The following is a 20,144-nucleotide window of genomic DNA, read 5'->3' on the forward strand; positions in this document are numbered from 1 at the left end:
AGTGCAGTCCCATATTAGCCAGTGCAGTGTGAACAGGTCAACTGGTAAAGTGTCGTCCCATATTAGCCAGTGCAGTCTGAACATGTTATCTGGTAAAGTGTCGTCCCATATTAGCAAGTGCAGTGTGAACAGGTTATCTGGTAAAGTGTCGTCCCATATTAGCCAGTGCAGTGTGAACAGGTTATCTGGTAAAGTGTCGTCCCATATTAGCAAGTGCAGTGTGAACAGGTTATCTGGTAAAGTGTTGTCCCATATTAGCCAGTGCAGTGTGAACAGGTTATCTGGTAAAGTGTTGTCCCATATTAGCCAGTGCAGTGTGAACAGGTTATCTGGTAAAGTGTCGTCCCATATTATCCAGTGCAGTGTGAACAGGTTATCTGGTAAAGTGTCGTCCCATATTATCCAGTGCAGTGTGAACAGGTTATCTGGTAAAGTGCAGTCCCATATTAGCCAGTGCAGTGTGAACAGGTCAACTGGTAAAGTGTCGTCCCATATTAGCCAGTGCAGTGTGAACAGGTTATCTAGTAAAGTGTTGTCCCATATTAGCCAGTGCAGTGTGAACAGGTTATCTGGTAAAGTGTTGTCCCATATTAGCCAGTGCAGTGTGAACAGGTTATCTGGTAAAGTGCAGTCCCATATTAGCCAGTGCAGTGTGAACAGGTCAACTGGTAAAGTGTCGTCCCATATTAGCCAGTGCAGTCTGAACATGTTATCTGGTAAAGTGTCGTCCCATATTAGCAAGTGCAGTGTGAACAGGTTATCTGGTAAAGTGTCGTCCCATATTAGCCAGTGCAGTGTGAACAGGTTATCTGGTAAAGTGTCGTCCCATATTAGCAAGTGCAGTGTGAACAGGTTATCTGGTAAAGTGTTGTCCCATATTAGCCAGTGCAGTGTGAACAGGTTATCTGGTAAAGTGTCATCCCATATTAGCCAGTGCAGTGTGAACAGGTTATCTGGTAAAGTGTCGTCCCATATTATCCAGTGCAGTGTGAACAGGTTATCTGGTAAAGTGTCGTCCCATATTATCCAGTGCAGTGTGAACAGGTTATCTGGTAAAGTGCAGTCCCATATTAGCAAGTGCAGTGTGAACAGGTTATCTGGTAAAGTGTCGTCCCATATTAGCCAGTGCAGTGTGAACAGGTTATCTGGTAAAGTGTCATCCCCTATTAGCAAGTGCAGTGTGAACAGATTATCTGGTAAAGTGTCGTCCCATATTATCCAGTGCAGTGTGAACAGGTTATCTGGTAAAGTGTCGTCCCATATTAGCAAGTGCACTGTGAACAGGTTATCTGGGACAAGATTCTCTGCTTTTATGGAATTTGTCATTTGAAGGAAGTCTTTTCTAAACAAATACACTGCTTGGTGAACAGTGTAGTCCCTGATTAGCCTGTGCAAACTCCACTGCTTGGTGAACAGTGTAGTCCCATATTAGCCTGTGCAGACTCCACTGCTTGGTGAACAGTGTAGTCCCTGATTAGCCTGTTCAGACTCCACTGCTTGGTGAACAGTGTAGTCCCTGATTAGCCTGTGCAGACTCCACTGCTTGGTGAACAGTGTAGTCCCTGATTAGCCTGTGCAGACTCCACTGCTTGGTGAACAGTGTAGTCCCTGATTAGCCTGTGCAGACTCCACTTGGTGAACAGTGTAGTCCCATATTAGCCTGTGCAGACTCCACTGGATAATATATTTCAACACTACACACATGCTTTAAGCCCCATTTTCCCACTATGAGTGGTTTGTTTCATAAAGGAGTCAACATTCAAGTACAAGAAGCTATATTTCTTCTACTGATTGTTTTTTTCTGTTTCATACTTGTAAGTATGTCAGACTTCTGCAATTATTATTATTTCATTTACAACTTGGACTAAAATAGTTTGTGATTTGTTTTGGTTTTAAATGACTAATAGGCAAAAAATAGATACATAATGTATTATTACACTAGTATGGTTTTCTTAAAACATGTATAAGTCTTGTTGGTTGGGTCACATAGCGACCCCCTTGTGCAATATATCATGCTGGATAAATACAAGTTGTCAAAAAAACATATTCTAGAATAGCATTCTATACAAACCTTGTCAAAAACAAATTATATAGAATATTTGAGCTATACATTAGCAAATTTTATCCAAAAAAATCTTGATTTATTTTACCGTAAGTTATATAGAATTTTACTGTATTTGCTATTTTGTGAAACGATAGGTAAAATACTGGGTAACTTATGATGGTATTGATCTGTTTTCATTCTTTTACTCAGGAGAAAACGTTTAAGGTAACTGTATAGCAACAGAAAGTGTACTCCATGTAACTTAATGGCTGACATTTCAACAAAAAATGAGTGTTGTATTTGCAAATATTTCTGGCAACTAATGCTGGATGGTTTGGGGCGTTTTTGTCTTGGGGGCTTCACGTCGTGTCTTCTATAGCACATTATGAGCTTTGTTCTGGGGAAACTGGGCTAATGCGTGTGCGGAAAGTGTTGTCCCAGATTAGCCTATGCAGTCTACACAGGCTAATCAGGGACAACACTTTCCTCCTAGACTGGATGTTTGTTTCAACGAGACCTCTTTTAAACAAAAAATTATGTAAGTGCAAAAAGTGTCGTCCCTGATTACCCTGTGCAGGCTGCACAGGCTAATCTGGGAGACACTTTACCCACCAGGCTGCACAGGCTAATCTGGGAGACACTTTACCCACGTGCATGAGATCAGTTTTCCCAGAGCACAGCTCATAAAGTAGAAATGCACCAGTTTTTCTTTACATAATTTGCGGTGTGATTTTGGTGTAAGTTTGTGCTTTCTTTTCTCTCAATGGACTCCTAAACATTGTTTTAGATTCAGTCTTGTCTGTTTTTTTGTGCTTGTTGGATGTATTTTTATTCAATTCAAAACAAAATAAAATTCTTATAATATTTATAGATAATATAATTAAGGTTGTGTTTATATATCAAAATATTGGTGTGTTTTTTTTGTCTAGATGCATTTGAATATTTCTTCATTCTCCATTCTTCACCATCTTTGATCAGCAGATGTATTGCATAATTGCTCACATTCTTTTCTGTCAAAGGTCAAGGTCATGATTCAAGGTCACTTATTATCCAGGAAGACACTGCATTATCTGTTTTTGGTGGGGTATTTTAAGACCTGGCAGAGATAATTGATACCACACTTCTATTTTATGCAAAAAACAATCAATAATGGAACCCATAGGTGAAGGTCAAGGTCACACTAAATGGTATGAGTCACACTGTCTGCGGGGCAAAGGTCAATGTCACACTAAATGGTCTGAGTCACACTGTCTGAGGGGGCAAAGGTCAAGGTCACACTAAATGGTCTGAGTAACACTGTCTGAGGGGCAGAGGTCAAGGTCACACTAAATGGTCTGAGTCACACTGTCTGAGGGGCAAAAGTCAAGGTCACACTAAATGGTCTGAGTCACACTGTCTGAGGGGCAAAGGTCACACTTAAGGTCTGAGTAGCACTGTCTGAGGGGCAAAGGTCAAGGTCACACTAAATGGTCTGAGTCACACTGTCTGAGGGGCAAAGGTCAATGTCACACTAAATGGTCTGAGTCACACTGTCTGAGGGGCAAAGGTCAAGGTCACACTTAATGGTCTGAGTCACACTGTCTGATGGGCAAATTTAAAAACCATAAGTTTTAGATTTCATGGTGACCATATGAATCAGTTTTCTCTGTCAAAGGTTCAAGGTCAAGGTCAATCTTTGAAGACAGAAAAAGGTCACAATGTGCTCTTCTGCCTGTTCTGACTATAACATGGGCATACATAAATAGATTTGAATACATGCGTTGCACTGAGTGTATGTTTTGGATACATATTATGTGTCATCTTGTGATGAATTTTAACCCATTTAAGCCTAGTGGACTCTCCTACCCTTCTAAATTGGATCAATTTATTTCCAAAATTAGGGATGTCTAGTATATTTATTTCTATATTTAGAATATTTCTTACAGAAATTTCTTTAAGCAAACAGCGCAGACCCAGATGAGACGCCGCATTATGCGGCGTCTCATCTGGGTCTACGCTGTTTGCAATGTCCTTTTTTCAGGACGCTAGGCATGAATGGGTTAATTGACGACATGAATTTTTTATCTTTTTTTCCATGTTAGATTAATTAACTGTGTATGATACTATCTGTAGTCAGTATATAGACATTGCATATACATTAAAAAAATTTACTGGCGCATATTCTGTAATCACATGAAGTACGTACATAGCTATACAATTTATATCAATAGAACATGTAACATTTTGGTACTATGGATAATATATTGCCTTATTAGTTAACCTCATTTATAATTATAAGACATTAGTGCTCCCTCTTATAAATATTAAACATGCCACTAGAGGCATGACATGCTTTGTATCAATGTATAGCACTCTCTTCTTCTGAAAAGGAGTATTGCGCAGTAAAAAGGGGGTTTAATGCATGTGCGTAAAGTTTCAGGCTAATCAGTGATGACACTTAAGCCTAAACTGGATTTTCGTCAAGAACAGTCTTCATTTAAATAAATGCAATAGAGGCGGAAAGTGTCGTTCCTGATTAGCCTGTGCAGACTGCAAAGGCTAATTTAAGACGACATTTTATGCAAATGCATTAAACCCACTTTTCACAGAGCAGGGCCCAAATATAACATTTGTCAAAATGACTTCAAAAACCCACTTTCTTTGTTTCAATGTGAGTAATGTGGTGTCCAGAATCCATTTAAGATATTTATTTTATTTCTTTAAAAAATTGAAAATTGATAAACAATTCTGAATAACAAAAGAAATTTAAAAATTAAAAGATATGATACCGAAATAACAACAAAATGCAAGCTTTAAACATTATAAATAATTTCTTTTTGTACAGTACAAAACCAATTCATGAATCATAGACATGTTCTTTGTTGGAAAATCCCCTCTATTCCCAGCATCTTCGTTCAAACGACTCCATACAATTTGTTGCTCTGCTGCCAATACATTATAGACCTGTCCGATCAGCATAGCATCAATAGTTACTTGGTTGTTAAAATTGTTATGCTACCCATATATATATATATATGGGGAGCATAATTAGTTGCCAGTTTGGGGTTCCTTACTTACTTCCGTCACACTTTTGTTACCGTTTCTCATAGCGCCTTCAGTATTTTACTGATCTCTTACATATTTGGCACTTAGGTACCTTGCATAGACCTCTACCTTTTGATATGTTTGAGGTCACTGGGGTCAAGGTCACTGAGGCTAATAATAGATTTTTCTGTCACAATTTTGTTACAGTTTCTCATAGAGCCTTCCATATTTTACCATTCTCTTACATATTTGGCATGTAGGTACCTTGCATGGACCTCTCCCTTTTGATGAGGTTTGAGGTCACTGGGGTCAAGGTCAAGCTCACCGAGGCTAAAAATATATTTTTCCGTTACAATTTTGTTACAGTTTCTCATAGCGCCTTTAATATTTTACCGATCCCTTACATATTTGGCATGTAGGTACCTTGCATGGACCTCTACCTTTTGATGAGGTTTGAGGTCACTGGGGTTGAGGTCAAGGTCACCGAGGCTTATAATAGATTTTCTCGAGTTCACACTTTGGTTACAGTTTCTCATAGCGCCTTCAATATTTGATCAATCTCTTATATATTTGGGATGTTAGGTACCTTGCATGAACCTCTACCTTTTTGATGAGGTTTGAGGTCACTGGGGTCAAGGTCACTGAGGCTAACAATAGATTTTCTCAAGGTCACACTTTTTCCACACAATTAAACCATATATCGACAAAGCATCATTGGGGAGCATTCATCAGTTTTACTGATATCCTTGTTATTAAAGTTACAAACATTTAATTTATGTTACCATTAACAAAAAATACATGTTATCCAACTTAACTCGTTCATTTTCATGAGTTGGTTCATGATTGAGAAATATACGGCTGGGTTTTTTCTAGCCATTTTGGGAAAAGTAGTGTGGTAAGAGTGGGATTTTTTTAAATCGCAAATTGGGGAAAAATTGTATCGGCAAAATGGACCAAATTGCAAATTTTTTATCAAAAAATTTGACACATCAGGCCTTTTCCTGGTCATTTTGGGAAAAAATGCAATTCACGCGAGAAGTTTTAGTTATATACTTTCTTAGATGTTTATGAAATAAAATTGAGATACATGTATCATAATAATAAGACACTTCTTTAAAAAAAAAAAAAAAAAATTATTTGGATTTTTTTTGTACAATTTCGGTTCAGGATCAGGTTGATTGCTTTGGAATCAGGTAAGTTTTTTTAAATAGCAGAAAACCCCTGTATTGTTCACTTTAAAATTGTATGTTCATGTACTCACCGTGAGCCTTGAACATTGCCATCATGAATGAAAATTTAATTTAAATAGTTTATCATTTTGATTTAAGAAAACGTAATACCTATTTGCATTTTATTTTTGGTTTGTCTGAAAAATGCATCAGGCCCTTTTAAAATACTGAACACAACATTAGAGATATGTTAGAAAGTTAGATATTAGTTTTAGTAACTAACACCAGAGTTGTTGACAGTATTTAGTTTGGATTAAGGTGTTTTACTTTTTGCCTTAACATGTTTTAAAATTGAGAGAATTTGTATACCAGTACACAGTGTGATGTCAGTAACAATATATTATGTAAGGGAGGAGGGGTGCATTTGTTAACCCCTTTTCCAAGAGCATTATAGTTTACCTGTCCCAGCCATAACTTAAAAAATTAATGACGTATTTTAAATAACTTGCTATAAATGTCCAACATCATAAGACAATATGTTGTGTGTTACACCCACCTCCCTACCTCAAAGGTGAAGGTCAAACTTAGAGGTCAAAGGTGAAAGCGTGTTCAACAGGTTTAAAATTTCTGTCTAAACCATAGCTTTGCTGTATATCAATGGATTTTGAAATAATTTGGCACAAATTTAAACCATAAGACACTATCTTGAATCTAACACCAAACCCCCTACCTTTAAGGTCCATGTCAAACTTTTTAAACTAAGGTCAATTTTGGCCAGAAAAGAGCTTGAAAAATCCTGTCTCATCCATAACTTTTACGTATATTGATGGATTTTTAATAACTTGGCACAAATTACATTTATCTCTCTACTTCAAATGTCTAGTTCACTCTTCAAAGATCAAATTTGTTTTTTTGTAATCATTGTCTCCCTACCAGAAATGTCAAGGTCACACTTAGATTTTAGAGGTCAAAGTTGGCTAAAAAACAGTAAATTTTGTCATTCATCAGCTTAAAAAAAATGAGGTATCTCTTATGACAACACATGAGGAGACAGAATCTATATGTTCAACTTGTCTCCCCAGGTAAGAGGTCAAGGTAACACTTAGAGGTCATGCAATTTAAAAGTAACTTACCACAAATGACGACATGAGGAGACTGAGTGTGGTGTGTATGGAACATCTCATTACCTCAAAGGTCCAGTTCACACTTTAAGATGAAAAGTCACATTTAGCCATTAACAGCTTGTTTGTGACAAAAGCGGAGTTATGAGGGGAAAAAAAAGATATGCGGGGGCATCCCTGCCTTTAGGACACGTCTTGTTTTCAACGTATATCGATGTATGCTCTATCCTCTTGAAAAGATGAAATGAAATGTGTGTGATTAATGTCTGTGTTTACATTTTGCGCATTCAAAGCTTTTTTTACAGCACTGCAAGGCTTTGTTTGATCTGCAGCAACAGCTTTCATGTTTTGTCAAACCTCCACTGTAATTTGTAAAACAATGACACAAACCTTTGACAAGTAATTTAAGTTTAAAATATTCAAAGAAAGAAACATTTTCCTTGATTATTTATATATCGTAGGACAAGATTCGGGTATTTGTTATTCAGTTAATATTAAATCATATCTTATTTCGGAGTACAAGATTAGGAAATAAATTATTAACTTAAAGGATTTCTATGAATTACACATTTTGGTAATATGTTTCATTGTAATTTGTCCAGGTCATAGCTATTCGTCGTTACCATAGCAATCAACTTGTCCATTAACGATGAGTGTATTATTTAAATGCAAAGTTACTATTTAACTTTATTTTATTTAGGAGTACACTATTAGGTTTAACAATTTAAAATAAAGATGTTTGTTTCCAGGCAAAAGAGACGAAGGCGACGCCATGAACAAAAGCGTCAAAAGCACGAAGAAGAGACCAAAATTCACGCACAAGAGGAAGAAAAACATGGCCCAGCACAAATCGAGCGTGATGGTGTGATTCACGTTGAAACTCGCCACCCGCGCAGCAGCATTGTGATAATTAGGTCTAGTCAAGATGACTTGCCTAAGCGAATGTCAAAAGAAAGTTCCTTCGTTATTCCGGAGTCACTGAACCGTATCGGAAGACGATCCCAGGACAATGAGAACGATTTCAATCCGAGTATGATTGAAAATCTGAACTTAGAGTATGGAGAGAGGAGAAATTATGAGGACCACCTGGAGAAAATGGAGGAAGGGTTCACTGAACATGAAAATGATACAGGTGTTTCCAGAATAAAATCAAGTCATGAAAACAGCAAAATGCTGAGCACTTTTGTAAGTGGAGAGGGGAACTATGTTAGAAGTGATGAATCTAAAAGGGAACAGAATACAAACAACAACAACAATAACAGCTTTATTCACCCCGAGAACAACTCTGATGAGGATAAAATGGATGACAGTGAACATAGTGGTGACGAGAGTGAATTGAACTTAGACTCATATGAAAGCTGCTTGAAACAACTTTATCCATCACCTTATGCAGACAGATTTGAAAAGTATGTATCATTCATGTTGCTATTTTTAGCTAGGCTGTTTTCGGAGAAAACCCGAGGTATTGTCATAGCCAGCTCGTTGTCCGGCGTCCACCATGCTGAAACCTTTACATTTTGCTCTAAAATCAAAGTGCTTCCACCTACAACTTTGAAACTTCATATGTAGATGCACCTTGATGAGTTCTACACGCCACACCCTTTTTTCGGGTCACACGGTCAGAGGTCAAGGTCAATGTGACCTCTAAAAAAAAATAATCTGACAAGCTTTCATTAATTCAAAACTGCGCCCGCAGCTAAGTGTTGGCACCCGTCATGCTGTGCTCTTGTTTAATTCTAGTTTTTATTTATATATTATAAGAATTTTATTTAGTATGCTGATGCAACCCAAGAACATTTCAAATATTATTCGAGCAAAAAACTTGCTGTCAAATAGCATTGTTTCCTGTAACTACTAAATTGTTATTCAAGGAAAGATATCAAGCAGCAGTATTGAATTCTTCCTATGTACAAAAGTTCATTTTTTGAATATTTATGTAAACTATTAATTATAACATATTAATTTTCAAATGTTGAATTTAATCATTAATGCTAAAAATGATATAATGTAAGCCCTCGTTAAGAATTTTTTTGTTTTGGGCGCAGCAAACTTTTTGCCTGATTTACACAATCTTGTAAAAATTATAACCCTTCAAATATGAACAATAATCTTTAACAGCTTTATTGCCAGATTCTAGATAGTTGAGTTGAATCATTATTATGTGTGGGACAATAGTTTTTGTTGATTTGGTGGGTTGACTGATCCACGAATGATGTTATAAATGATATGAGCTGTGCTCTGTGAAAAGGGGGTTTAACGCATGTGCATAAAGCGTCGTCCAATTAGGGATGACACTTTCCGCTTAAACTGGATGTTTGCCAAGAAGAGACTTTCTTTTAACAGAAAATATCATAAAAGCAGAAAATGTCATCCCTGATCAGCCTGTGCAGACTGCACAGGCTAATCTGGGATGACACTTTATGCACATGCATTGAACCCCCTTTTCACAGATCATGTCTCATATCTAGATCATTATAATGTCAAAAATCAAGGGTCCACAAAATAAATCTTGAGAGAGAAGTACAAATTCACCTACTGACATCCACAAATTAACACAAATACACCAGAAAATGACTAACGCAAATTCTGTAGTTTTTTTCCAAAATCAGAAATCTACAAATTATTCTGTCCATGTTTAGAAAAAACGTAAAATTTCTTGCAGATGAAAATAAATGATTTTACAGTAATGACAAAAAGTAAAAACTTGATCCCCTACATTTGTTAGGTATGTCACCCTCAACTCTGTTTTTATTTTTGTCTCAATATTATTTAGATTTTGATCAAGTGTGACTCATTTTAAGTTTTAATTATTTGTTGACATTTTTTTGCTCCAGACTGCGACTTTATGAGAAGTTAGCGGAGGTTTTCACGATCTGTCTGGGCGTACGTGCCACACAGAGGCTCGGGCCAACAGGGTTCCGTACATTCTCAAGGTACTGACAAATATTTGTTTGTCTCAGGAACGTTAGCTGAGTCGAAGGAGCACTTAAGTTGTATTCTGAAGATTACAAGTTCAATTTCTGGATGGCCACATGGTCATTAACCCTTTACCACATAGATACGTATTTTCATGCATTTGTAGTCACTTAGATTTAAGTTAAATTTAATAAAAGACCTTTCTTACTATATTCAAGTTTTTAAGTCTTCATTTTCAACCCTTAGATACTGATGAGCAGCAAACAGCATAAAACCTGAACAGACTGGAGGTTACTTGCAGGCTGTTCTGGTTTTATACTGTTTGCACATAGTCATTTTCACTTTGCTTCTGAGTTGAATGAGCTGCGTTCTAGGAAAACTGGGCTTAATGCATGTGTGTAAAGTTCCATCCCTCATAATCGGGTGCAATCTACGCAGGCTATTCAGGGATAACACTTTCCGCCTTGACTGGATTTTTGTTTAGAATATACTTTTTTAACGACATTCCATAAAAGTGGAAAACATCACTTATTATTGTATGTCATAATAATTCATGGGCTGCATGGGCTAATCTGGGACAACTCTTCATGCTCATGTATTAAGCTTGGTTTTCCCAGAACACGACACAAATCATTCCAGAAAAGCAGTTGTCAGTTACTTACATTCCTTTACCCTTTGCATGCTGGGAAATTTGTCGTCTGCTAAAATGTCATCTGCTGAATTTCTAAAATTAGCATTTTCTTCAAAAATTTTCAAAGAATACTATCAGAATAGCAAACAGTTTGGATCCTGATGAGACGCCACGTTCTGTGGCGTCTCATCTGGATCCAAAGTGTTTGCAAAGGCCTTCAAAATTCGGTTCCAGCACTGAAAGGGTTAAACAATTATTTGCTTAGGGTAATTTGACCCATAGCAGGGCATGTGGGGTGGTAGACCTGTATGTAGATGAATGTTTTTTTTAAATATATTTGTTCACGTGTAGATCTATTTACCGGTATGATGAGTATAGTAAATGACTCTGTAGAATGGAACCCATTCATAGAACAACTATAACAACGACCCATATAATTGTATAACTATATTGAGATGAAAACACTTTTTTTGATAGCTGGTTGAAGATCAGATGTCCATGAAATGGTATGTTGCAAAACAAAAGACAGATGAGTGCTAGCAATAGAATGCCTTTCTTGTGAGGTTGGAAAAAAGGAAACTTGATTCCATACATTAAAAAAAAATTTGGTAGGGACAATTTTATTGGGTTTGTCTGATAATCCCAAACAAATATTTTAAATATAATGGAAAATGAGACACAGAAATATGTTACATATATAATACAATCAGGTTTAGAATACATCTTGTTGGCAATTTGATGGGCTATGGTCAAAGTGGTATAATAACACAAGTCAAAAACATATACTGACACATTTCTGCGAGTGACACCATTTTTAATATTAATTAATTTACATTTAAAGCATGGGTATTGTTGACAAGGTCACAGAGATATGCAATATCATGTTTTGTTTTATGTTTCAGAAAGTGTCGGTTGAACAAAAAAGGTCTAACGAATGCAACTATTGATATTCTCTTCATAGATATGCAGAGAAAATGGGAACATGTGAATCCTGAACGCACAACAGGTACAGGTCCAACCCTTGATTGATAATTATATAAGGATAAGAATATCCTTGATTAAAATAACTAAAGGAAAACATCATGGAATTACTTTAATTCATGAAATTCTTTGAGGCGCCATCAATTTTGTGTATAGGCATTTTTAGTGTGAACACACACTGTCCGACTTCTGGGGTTGTGTTGTGCCTTGCCGTTCCGAGGCGGTAACCCCAGCTTTATTCTTCTATGTGTGTATGTTGTTTTGTATTGTGCTGTTTCATATTGTTTTAGCAATTGGTCGCTTGCCTTAAATGAAGGACCAACTAATTGTATATAAAATGAATGCAATACTGCTCCAGCAGCTGGAGTTTCACTTCTTTATACTGTCCGTCATCCACTTTTAGAATTTTTTTCCACTCTATTTTTTATCAAATATCAGGTATCGGTAAATTCTGTAGGTTGCAATGAGTAAATTTATCATTTCTATGTGTTATACTGCTGCCACATTTCACTTCGTTTAGACAATAGTTTACACATACTTTAAAAATTATTATTCATGAATTTATGAACTCATATTTTGCAGGAAACAAACTCCACAAAACTGGCTTAACCCTTTATTTTCAACACTAGCTTCAAATATAAAAAAATCACACTAGCCCCTGGCTTTGGGCTTGCTGCCAATTGCAAAGACTGTTTCCAGTAGGTGAAATAGATGCCCCTCAATTTAAAGCAATCACAAGTTTTTTCCGTATATGTTATACATATAGGATCTGGCACGAGTTGTCATATCATACCATATTTTATTAAACGAGTTCAGGAATTTTGTTAGTAAGCAAGCCTTTGGCGAGCTTACTGACGAATTTCCTGGACAAGTTTAATAAGATATGGTATGATATGACTTTGAGTGTCAGATATTTTTTATCACATGCTTTTAAATGAGTAAATTAAATAAATATTTACGCAAACAGAATGATACATCCCGAATGTTGTTTACATTTTGTGACGTCATTCAACGTTGCAACGTCATTTCAGCAAAATAACAAAATGCGATTGGTCAAGAAACGAAAACTAAGCCAATGAAAACACTTGAAAATGTTGTATTACACATGTTTAATATACAAAAATATGTAATGGTTGTATTACATGAGAAACAGGGTATAGCATGTGATAAAATATTATAGTTGAAGATAATTGTAGAAGAAACAGGTTCATAGCTTTAAATTTCATAATAACAAGGCTGTGTTTGTAGAAAGCGATGATAGTATTGTTCAATAAGGCAGTTAAAAGCCCTGTGTTGCAAAAAGTTGTCAGATTTGAAAAAAACAACAGTCCTAGAAGTACAAACCTAGCACACCCATTTAATCTCTTATCAAAATCATATCAGCAAACCTTATCAGCTATGAATATTTGAAAGAATCTACCATTGGAGCAAAACATCCATCATCATTGTTTTTACTTGCGTATAACATCATGACGAATGATGTAGATCGAGGTAATTAATACCAAGTTTGACTCAAAATTAAATCAATCCTTCAATATTCAAATTTAAAGAATTTGTTTTATTCTTAGACTAAAATCTATGAATTGTTTGGTTGAATACAGACCCAGGTTTTTCCAAAATAATGCATATCTAGGTTGCAACTTCCCTCTTACAGGTTTAGGCTTCCGAGGGTTTCTGGACGCGTGTCACGAAATCGCCAAGAGAAAGTTCCAGAACGGCAGTGTGCTACAGACGATGCAAGACTTCATTGACTATTGTCTGGAGAACCTAGAAGAGGAACAGATGTTTCAGTCCCGCAGTAATCCAAGGTTGCTACCCCGCCGAGCCCGTCCCCATGGTTACCCCCAGTTGGGACCCATGGTTACGCACCTTCAGAGTCCAGTTTCGGAGGATATGAGTGGGATCCTGTTGGACAGTCGCATGCAAAGCGGCAAATACATGAAGCCGAGTTCCACAGAGGACGTTGACCTGTTTTTGCGGCGCCATAACAGACTTGATGCCATCAAGGTCAAAAGATCAAGGTCAAGGACAAAGGATCCTGATGAGAGATGAAAATAATAATTGTTTCTCTGGACTAGTTTTGTTTTTATGTGTAACCATGGTAATTTTATTAAATAAATGTCAAATGGTCAAAAAGGTCAAGTGGCCTTAATGAGTGCTAAAAATGTCCTTTTTTGCATGGCGGTGTTAATTTGTTAATATGTCACTATGGTAATTTTGATTGTTTTCTGTTGGCTTGGTAATTTTGATGCAATCAAGGTTCAAAAGTCATGGACAATATATGCAGACGTAGTTTGTAGTTGTTTTGCCTGTAATTTAACATCAAATTAAACAAAAGTGCCAAGAAACGTCCCTTGGCAAATCTTAACAAGACTGTTTGTTAATTTCAGCAGACTTAATATAAAATTGTATGGATAGATTAGGACCAGTCTTATCGAGTGTTGCGCAGATTTTTGATGCCACTGCCAAAACATGGTGCAGATGTCATATAATTTGTTGCATGTTTCTCTCAATTGTTCAATGACATTGAATTATTTATTCTATATTACAATATACTCTTAGATTGTTAAGACATTTGATGTTGTTGTTTATTCTATTTACACCATTTTCAATTTTATACTTTATTTTACAATTTCAGCTTTTGATACTTGGCAAGGGTCGGGGAATCATATATTGTGTGAAGTGCTGTCTGTTGACACTTTTATTGTTGCATGTTCTTGTTATCGTTATTTATAGGCAAGGAGTGTGTTGATAGGCATAAAATGGAAGTGAATGTTTGCTTCTCTGCAAAAATTGCTGAAACTATTGCCAGACTTAACTTATGCCCCTTAAAATAGAATATGGTTTGTGCAGTAAATGAAATGGGAAGTGCTGTAAGAATCATTGGGAAACAAAAGGTAACTACTGTACAATTATTTACATTCCTCAGCATGAATTGTGACTGTGATTTTTTTTCAAAATTCTTAGATTTTTAATTTTAGAAATAGAAAAGAGGAATTTGGTTTGGTCATTTTCCAATGTGTTTGTGTAATATTTGAGGATTGGCCAACCACTAAATCAACAAAAATTCCTATCAGAGGAATAATAATCAACAAAAATTCCTATCAGAGGAATAATAATCAACACAAATTCCTATCAGAGGAATAATAATGATTAAATAGTTAAACCCTTTACCACATAGATACATATTTTGACGCATTTGTAGTCCTTTAAAAATTTAAATTTAATTGAAGACCTTTATTACTCTAATTTTAAGGCTTTATCTCCAAACCTTAGATACTGATGAGCAGCAAACAGCATAAAATCTGAACAGACTGTGAGTAATACTCCAAGGTTGTTCTGGTTTTATGCTGTTTGCACATAGCCATTTTCACTTTGCTTTTGAGTGAGAACAGGTTAAGTAGCAGGGATTTCAAATGAAGCAGAATCCTGCATTTTGATGCAAGAATTTTGAAAAAAATTCACTTTTGACTCCTGCAAAAAAAACTGCCTTTCATCTTATGATGCAAATGTTACTGGAAAGCTGTATCAATAATATATTTTATTTCATAAACATGTGTTTTTTTGCATAGTATTTCTATCAAATTTATACTAAAAAAATATTTTCACTGCATTTAACAAACATGCAGAATGACAATAAATATGGACATCAGTATTTTAACCCATAAATATTTAATTTGACCACTGAACATTTAAAGGACAGCATCATTAAACTCTTGGTTTTCAAAATCTCTTGAAATCCCTGAGTAGGCATGTAATGTTTATGTGGGAATATGGTTTCGCTTTCTTTCAATTGTAAAAAGTTGTCTTCTGCTTAACATTTTGCCTTAGAGTCAAGAGAATATCTCAAATGTAGTTTGTCAGCTTGTGTTTTGTGTAATCCAATTTGTTTTATAGATATCTATGGATTTAAATTCCTTTTATCACATTCAACAACCATTTATTTGAAATAATCATTTAACATGGGAGGCATTTAGAGCACTCAGAAATGTATGTTATTTCAATACGCGAGTGTTCAGTAATGTAATAATGCAAACTGAGAATACAGCTAGAACAGTTACCCCATTTGAAGAGTAAATCAAAGCTGAAATACCTATATTTGAGTACTGGTCAGCTTTGTTGAAATATTCCAATTAATTAAGAGGATTTGTGTCCTTACGATAATTTGACAATTTGCCCGTGATGTAACTTTTTAGTGATCGGATTGTCCGTACGTCTGTCCGTCTTTCCGTCACACTTTGTGTTCAGGTTTCGAAAAATGCTCATAACTTCTATGTCCCTTGAGCTATAACCTTCATATTTGGTATGCATGTGTATATGGAAAAGGCCTTTCCATACGCACAAAAATTTTGACCCCTTGACCTTGAACTTAGGGTCCGCGTTTAGGTTTCGAAATCTGCGTTTAGGTTTCGAAAAATGCTCATTACTTCTATGTCCCTTGAGCTATAACCTCATATTTGGTATGCATGTGTATATGGACAAGGCCTTTCCAAACGCTAAAAAATTTTGACCCCTGTGACCTTGACCTTGAACTTAGGGTCCACGTTTAGGTTTCGAAATCTGCGTTTAGGATTCGAAAAATGCTCATAGCTTCTATGTCCCTTGAGCTGTAACCTTCATATTTGGTATGAATGTGTTTATGGACAAGGCCTTTTCATACGCACAAAAAATTTGACCCCTGTGACCTTGACCTTGAACTTAGGGTCCGCGTTTTGGTTTCGAAATCTGCGTTTAGGTTTCGAAAAATGCTAATTTCTTCTATGTCCCTTGAGCTATAATCTTCATATTTTGTATGCATGTGTAAATGGACAAGGCCTTTCCATACCCACACAAATTTTGACCCCTGTGACCTTGACCTTGAACTTGGGGTCCGCATTTAGGTTTCAAAATCTGTGTTTAGGTTTTGAAAAATGCTCATAACTTCTATCAATTTCAAGGTTTATAGGGGGCATAAGTCATCCTATGGTGACATCTCTTGTTTTTTTGAAATTTTAAGTTTTGATTTTAATTTTTTTATAGTTAAAAAAAATGATCACTGTGTTATTGTATTAATTATTATGACAAATTTCATGCTGCCTTGCTTTTTTGTGTGCAGCTTTACTGTTAAATACCACATGGTAACAGCAACTTCATGATATGCTCTTTTAAGATCAAATATAATAAGTGTGTCCATCAGTCTGTTCATCAGTCTGTATGTAAAACTTTCCTGTCTTATCCATCTTTTGATGGATTTTCAAGAATCCGGCCTCATATGTAAGGGCATTTAGACAATATTGGCTTACGGCGTAAGTCAATCTGGACCTTTATTCACCAACCAATTCTTAAACTTTAGAAAAATATGCTCAGTATTTGACTCTATACAGTCTACCATTGGTGATTTTCCCATAAACAAAACAATCTTCAAGAAGAATGATAAATAATTATATAGAGGTGCTTAATGCCAAGTTTGACTCAGAGTTAAAGCAGTATTTGAATATTTCAATTTAAAGAATATTTTTTATTGTTAGACTTAAGTCTAAGAATTGTTTGGTTGAATACGGGCCCAGGTCTGCTCAAGGTGAAGATTTACTAAAATGTTTAAGCACCCAAGTATCTCCTATACCTTTAAAGGATATTCAGAAAACATGGTTACAGTGGTAAGGTCCTTAAGACAATGTGCAGAAAAAATTAGTCAGTCATGCCCTCTCATCTCAAGGTCAGACTTCAAGGTCAACGCTTAAGCCTCCATTTTCATATCCTGTCTAGATCTGCTTAACCCATTGAATGATTTTCATGAAACTTGGCTACTATATTTAGGTAATTGTGTCAGTCGTGCAGGCTCAAGGTCAAAGTTGTTCTTCAAGGTCAAATGTTTTAGCCCCCTTTGTATATTTGCTCCATATCATTTCGACCTTTAAAAGGATTTTATTGAAATATTGCTTGAATGTTACAGTCATCATGACAAGATCCTTAAGGCATGAGTCAGTAAAGCCATATCAACGTCAAGGTCACTTGTTGTTTTAGATAATTATCTTATATGCCCTTTAAAGGATTTTGTTGACAATGTGCAAAAGACATTAGTCAGTCATCGCTGCTCAAGGTCAAACAGAAAGGTTAAACTGTTGAGCCTCTATTATTGTGTATGCTTTTCGTAATCTTTGCTCAATTTTTTTAGTTTTTGAGATGATGGTAAAGGTCACACTTAAAGGTGACAATGATTATGTCTCAAGATGCGTTTTGGACTGCCTTGTTTCACCTTAATGGTTATCAGATATCATCCAAACAGGATAATTTAAACATAGCTTTAAACATGGAAATGGCATAACTGTTTTGCAAACAGTTTTTGTTTTACTGTGATATGTTTTAGGTTATCTAAAGCTGTGATTAAGTTTTTATGTGTCATGCTATTGTGTTTTGCTCAAATATTTTCATTAGTGGCATATTGTATTTGTTGTTTTTTGTATTTGTTGTTTATTATACTTTAGTGCTCAATGTTAAAGTTACACTTTGTTGCGTGTGAGTTTTCATTTATGAATGTTTGTCGAGCATTCGGTGATGAATTTGTATCATGAACATTACCTTCACACTTGCCAAGAGGATTACCATACTCATAAGTGCCTCATTAAAAGTCATATTTGCATGCCATCATAGTTACTCTCATTTACAGTCATATTATATATTCATGCTTGCACTATAATAGTTATCCTAACTTAGAGTCATTATCAATTGAACACAATGGCGCTATCAAATATATACTCATCAATAGTCATTTAAAAATTTGCATGCTTGATTTATCATTTACTTCTTTATTGGGTTTTCGTTACAATGTCTTGTGCTTTGTTTTTTCCTTGTGCATAGTTTTCATTTTAACACGAGTGTCAAATGATTGAAGTTCATCATTCGAATATAAATTAAGTCAAACCTGTACAATGTTTCTTCTTATTGGTGAACAACTGCGTGCATTATACGGTTTTAACCAATTGACATCAAGGATATCCAGCGCAAATGTTTAAAAATTATGTTCAGACTATTGCAACCAAACGTATTGGGTCATTATAAGTTCATTTCGATTTATGTGTATGTATTTGTTTTAGGTCATTGAAATACATCATATTGCCCTTTTTACAAAGAGCCATATTCATATACACTGCTTTGAAAACCATATAGCATTTTTTTTCTTGAAATAATGTTTAAATTGTATTGCAGCAATAGTTAAAAAAAAAGTTTAACTGGCTTGCAATAAGAAATGCTTTTCTTTACCTGTGTATATGCATTAATTTAATGGGATGATACTGTAGCTATTATAAAAAGTTCTAAATGTGTTGTGTATGAATTGGGTGCACTACGAAAGGGCCATCCTTGCGTGGGACACAGCGCCGTTGCAAGTGCATGTGGGCGGTGATTAGTACAACCAACACATGATTCACCAATATATTAGGCTTGTTCTGGGAAAACTGGGCTTAATGCATGCGGGTAAAATATTGCCCCAGTTGAGCGTGTGCAATCTGCACAATAAAATTAGGGATGGTACTTTCCGACTAGACTCTGTTTTCGTTTAGAAGAAACTTTCTGCAAACCAAAACTTCCATAGAACCCGAAAATGTCATCCTTTATTAGCTTGTGCGGACTTTACAGGCAAATCTGGGACGACACTTTACTCACATGCATTTAACTCAGTGGTCTCAGATCGCGGCATATATGATCACCATTGACCAGAAGCAATGTCTCAATGAAAAACAGAGTTAACCAAATTAGTTGAAACATCGATGCTTCAAATCCTTTGGCTAGCGATCTGAGATAATCAGATAGACAACGCCCATCATTCAAGAAACTGTTCAGTTATGACGTCATTCTCATGACCGGTACTTTGAAACCAAGTACCTGATGTTCTTCTCAAGAAACAGGTACCGAAGTGTTTAAATACTTGAAAGGCTAAATGTACAATCATAAACAAGAGTTCTGAAGTCGGAGAAATATGCCCCCCTAACAGGGTTTTGAACTAGTGACACCCAATTTCAATAGGGGTCATCTACTATCCAAGGCCAATGCACATGTGAAGTATAAAGCCAATTGTTCAATTTGTTGATGACTTATTGATCAGAAACAATTTTCACACTGTTTGTGACAGTGACCTTGACCGTTGACCAAGTGAACCCAATTTCAATAGGGTCATCTACGTCAAAGGCCAATTCACATCTTAAGTATCAAGCCAATCGGTCAAAGACTATAGGTCTTGAATCGGTTGATGAGTTATTGATCAGAAACGATTTTCACACTTA

The 20,144-nt window shown here is 35.8% G+C and overlaps 1 protein-coding gene across 1 annotated transcript in view; it reads left to right on the forward strand.

Annotated features, from left to right (window-relative positions):
• Positions 1 to 19,348, forward strand: part of LOC127869167 (tubulin polyglutamylase TTLL11-like) — a 51,759-nt gene extending 32,411 nt beyond the window's left edge. The window contains exons 5-8 of the mRNA XM_052411480.1: positions 8,108 to 8,764; positions 10,193 to 10,291; positions 11,808 to 11,911; positions 13,541 to 19,348. Of these exons, the coding sequence (XP_052267440.1) occupies positions 8,108 to 8,764; positions 10,193 to 10,291; positions 11,808 to 11,911; positions 13,541 to 13,938 (1,258 nt within the window). The 3' untranslated portion in view covers positions 13,939 to 19,348. The remainder of the gene's footprint in view (positions 1 to 8,107; positions 8,765 to 10,192; positions 10,292 to 11,807; positions 11,912 to 13,540) is intronic.
• The last annotated feature ends 796 nt before the right edge of the window (positions 19,349 to 20,144 follow it).

The sequence above is a fragment of the Dreissena polymorpha genome, chromosome 2, assembly GCF_020536995.1.
Source record: "Dreissena polymorpha isolate Duluth1 chromosome 2, UMN_Dpol_1.0, whole genome shotgun sequence".
In the NCBI taxonomy this organism is placed as follows: Eukaryota; Metazoa; Mollusca; class Bivalvia; order Myida; family Dreissenidae; genus Dreissena; species Dreissena polymorpha.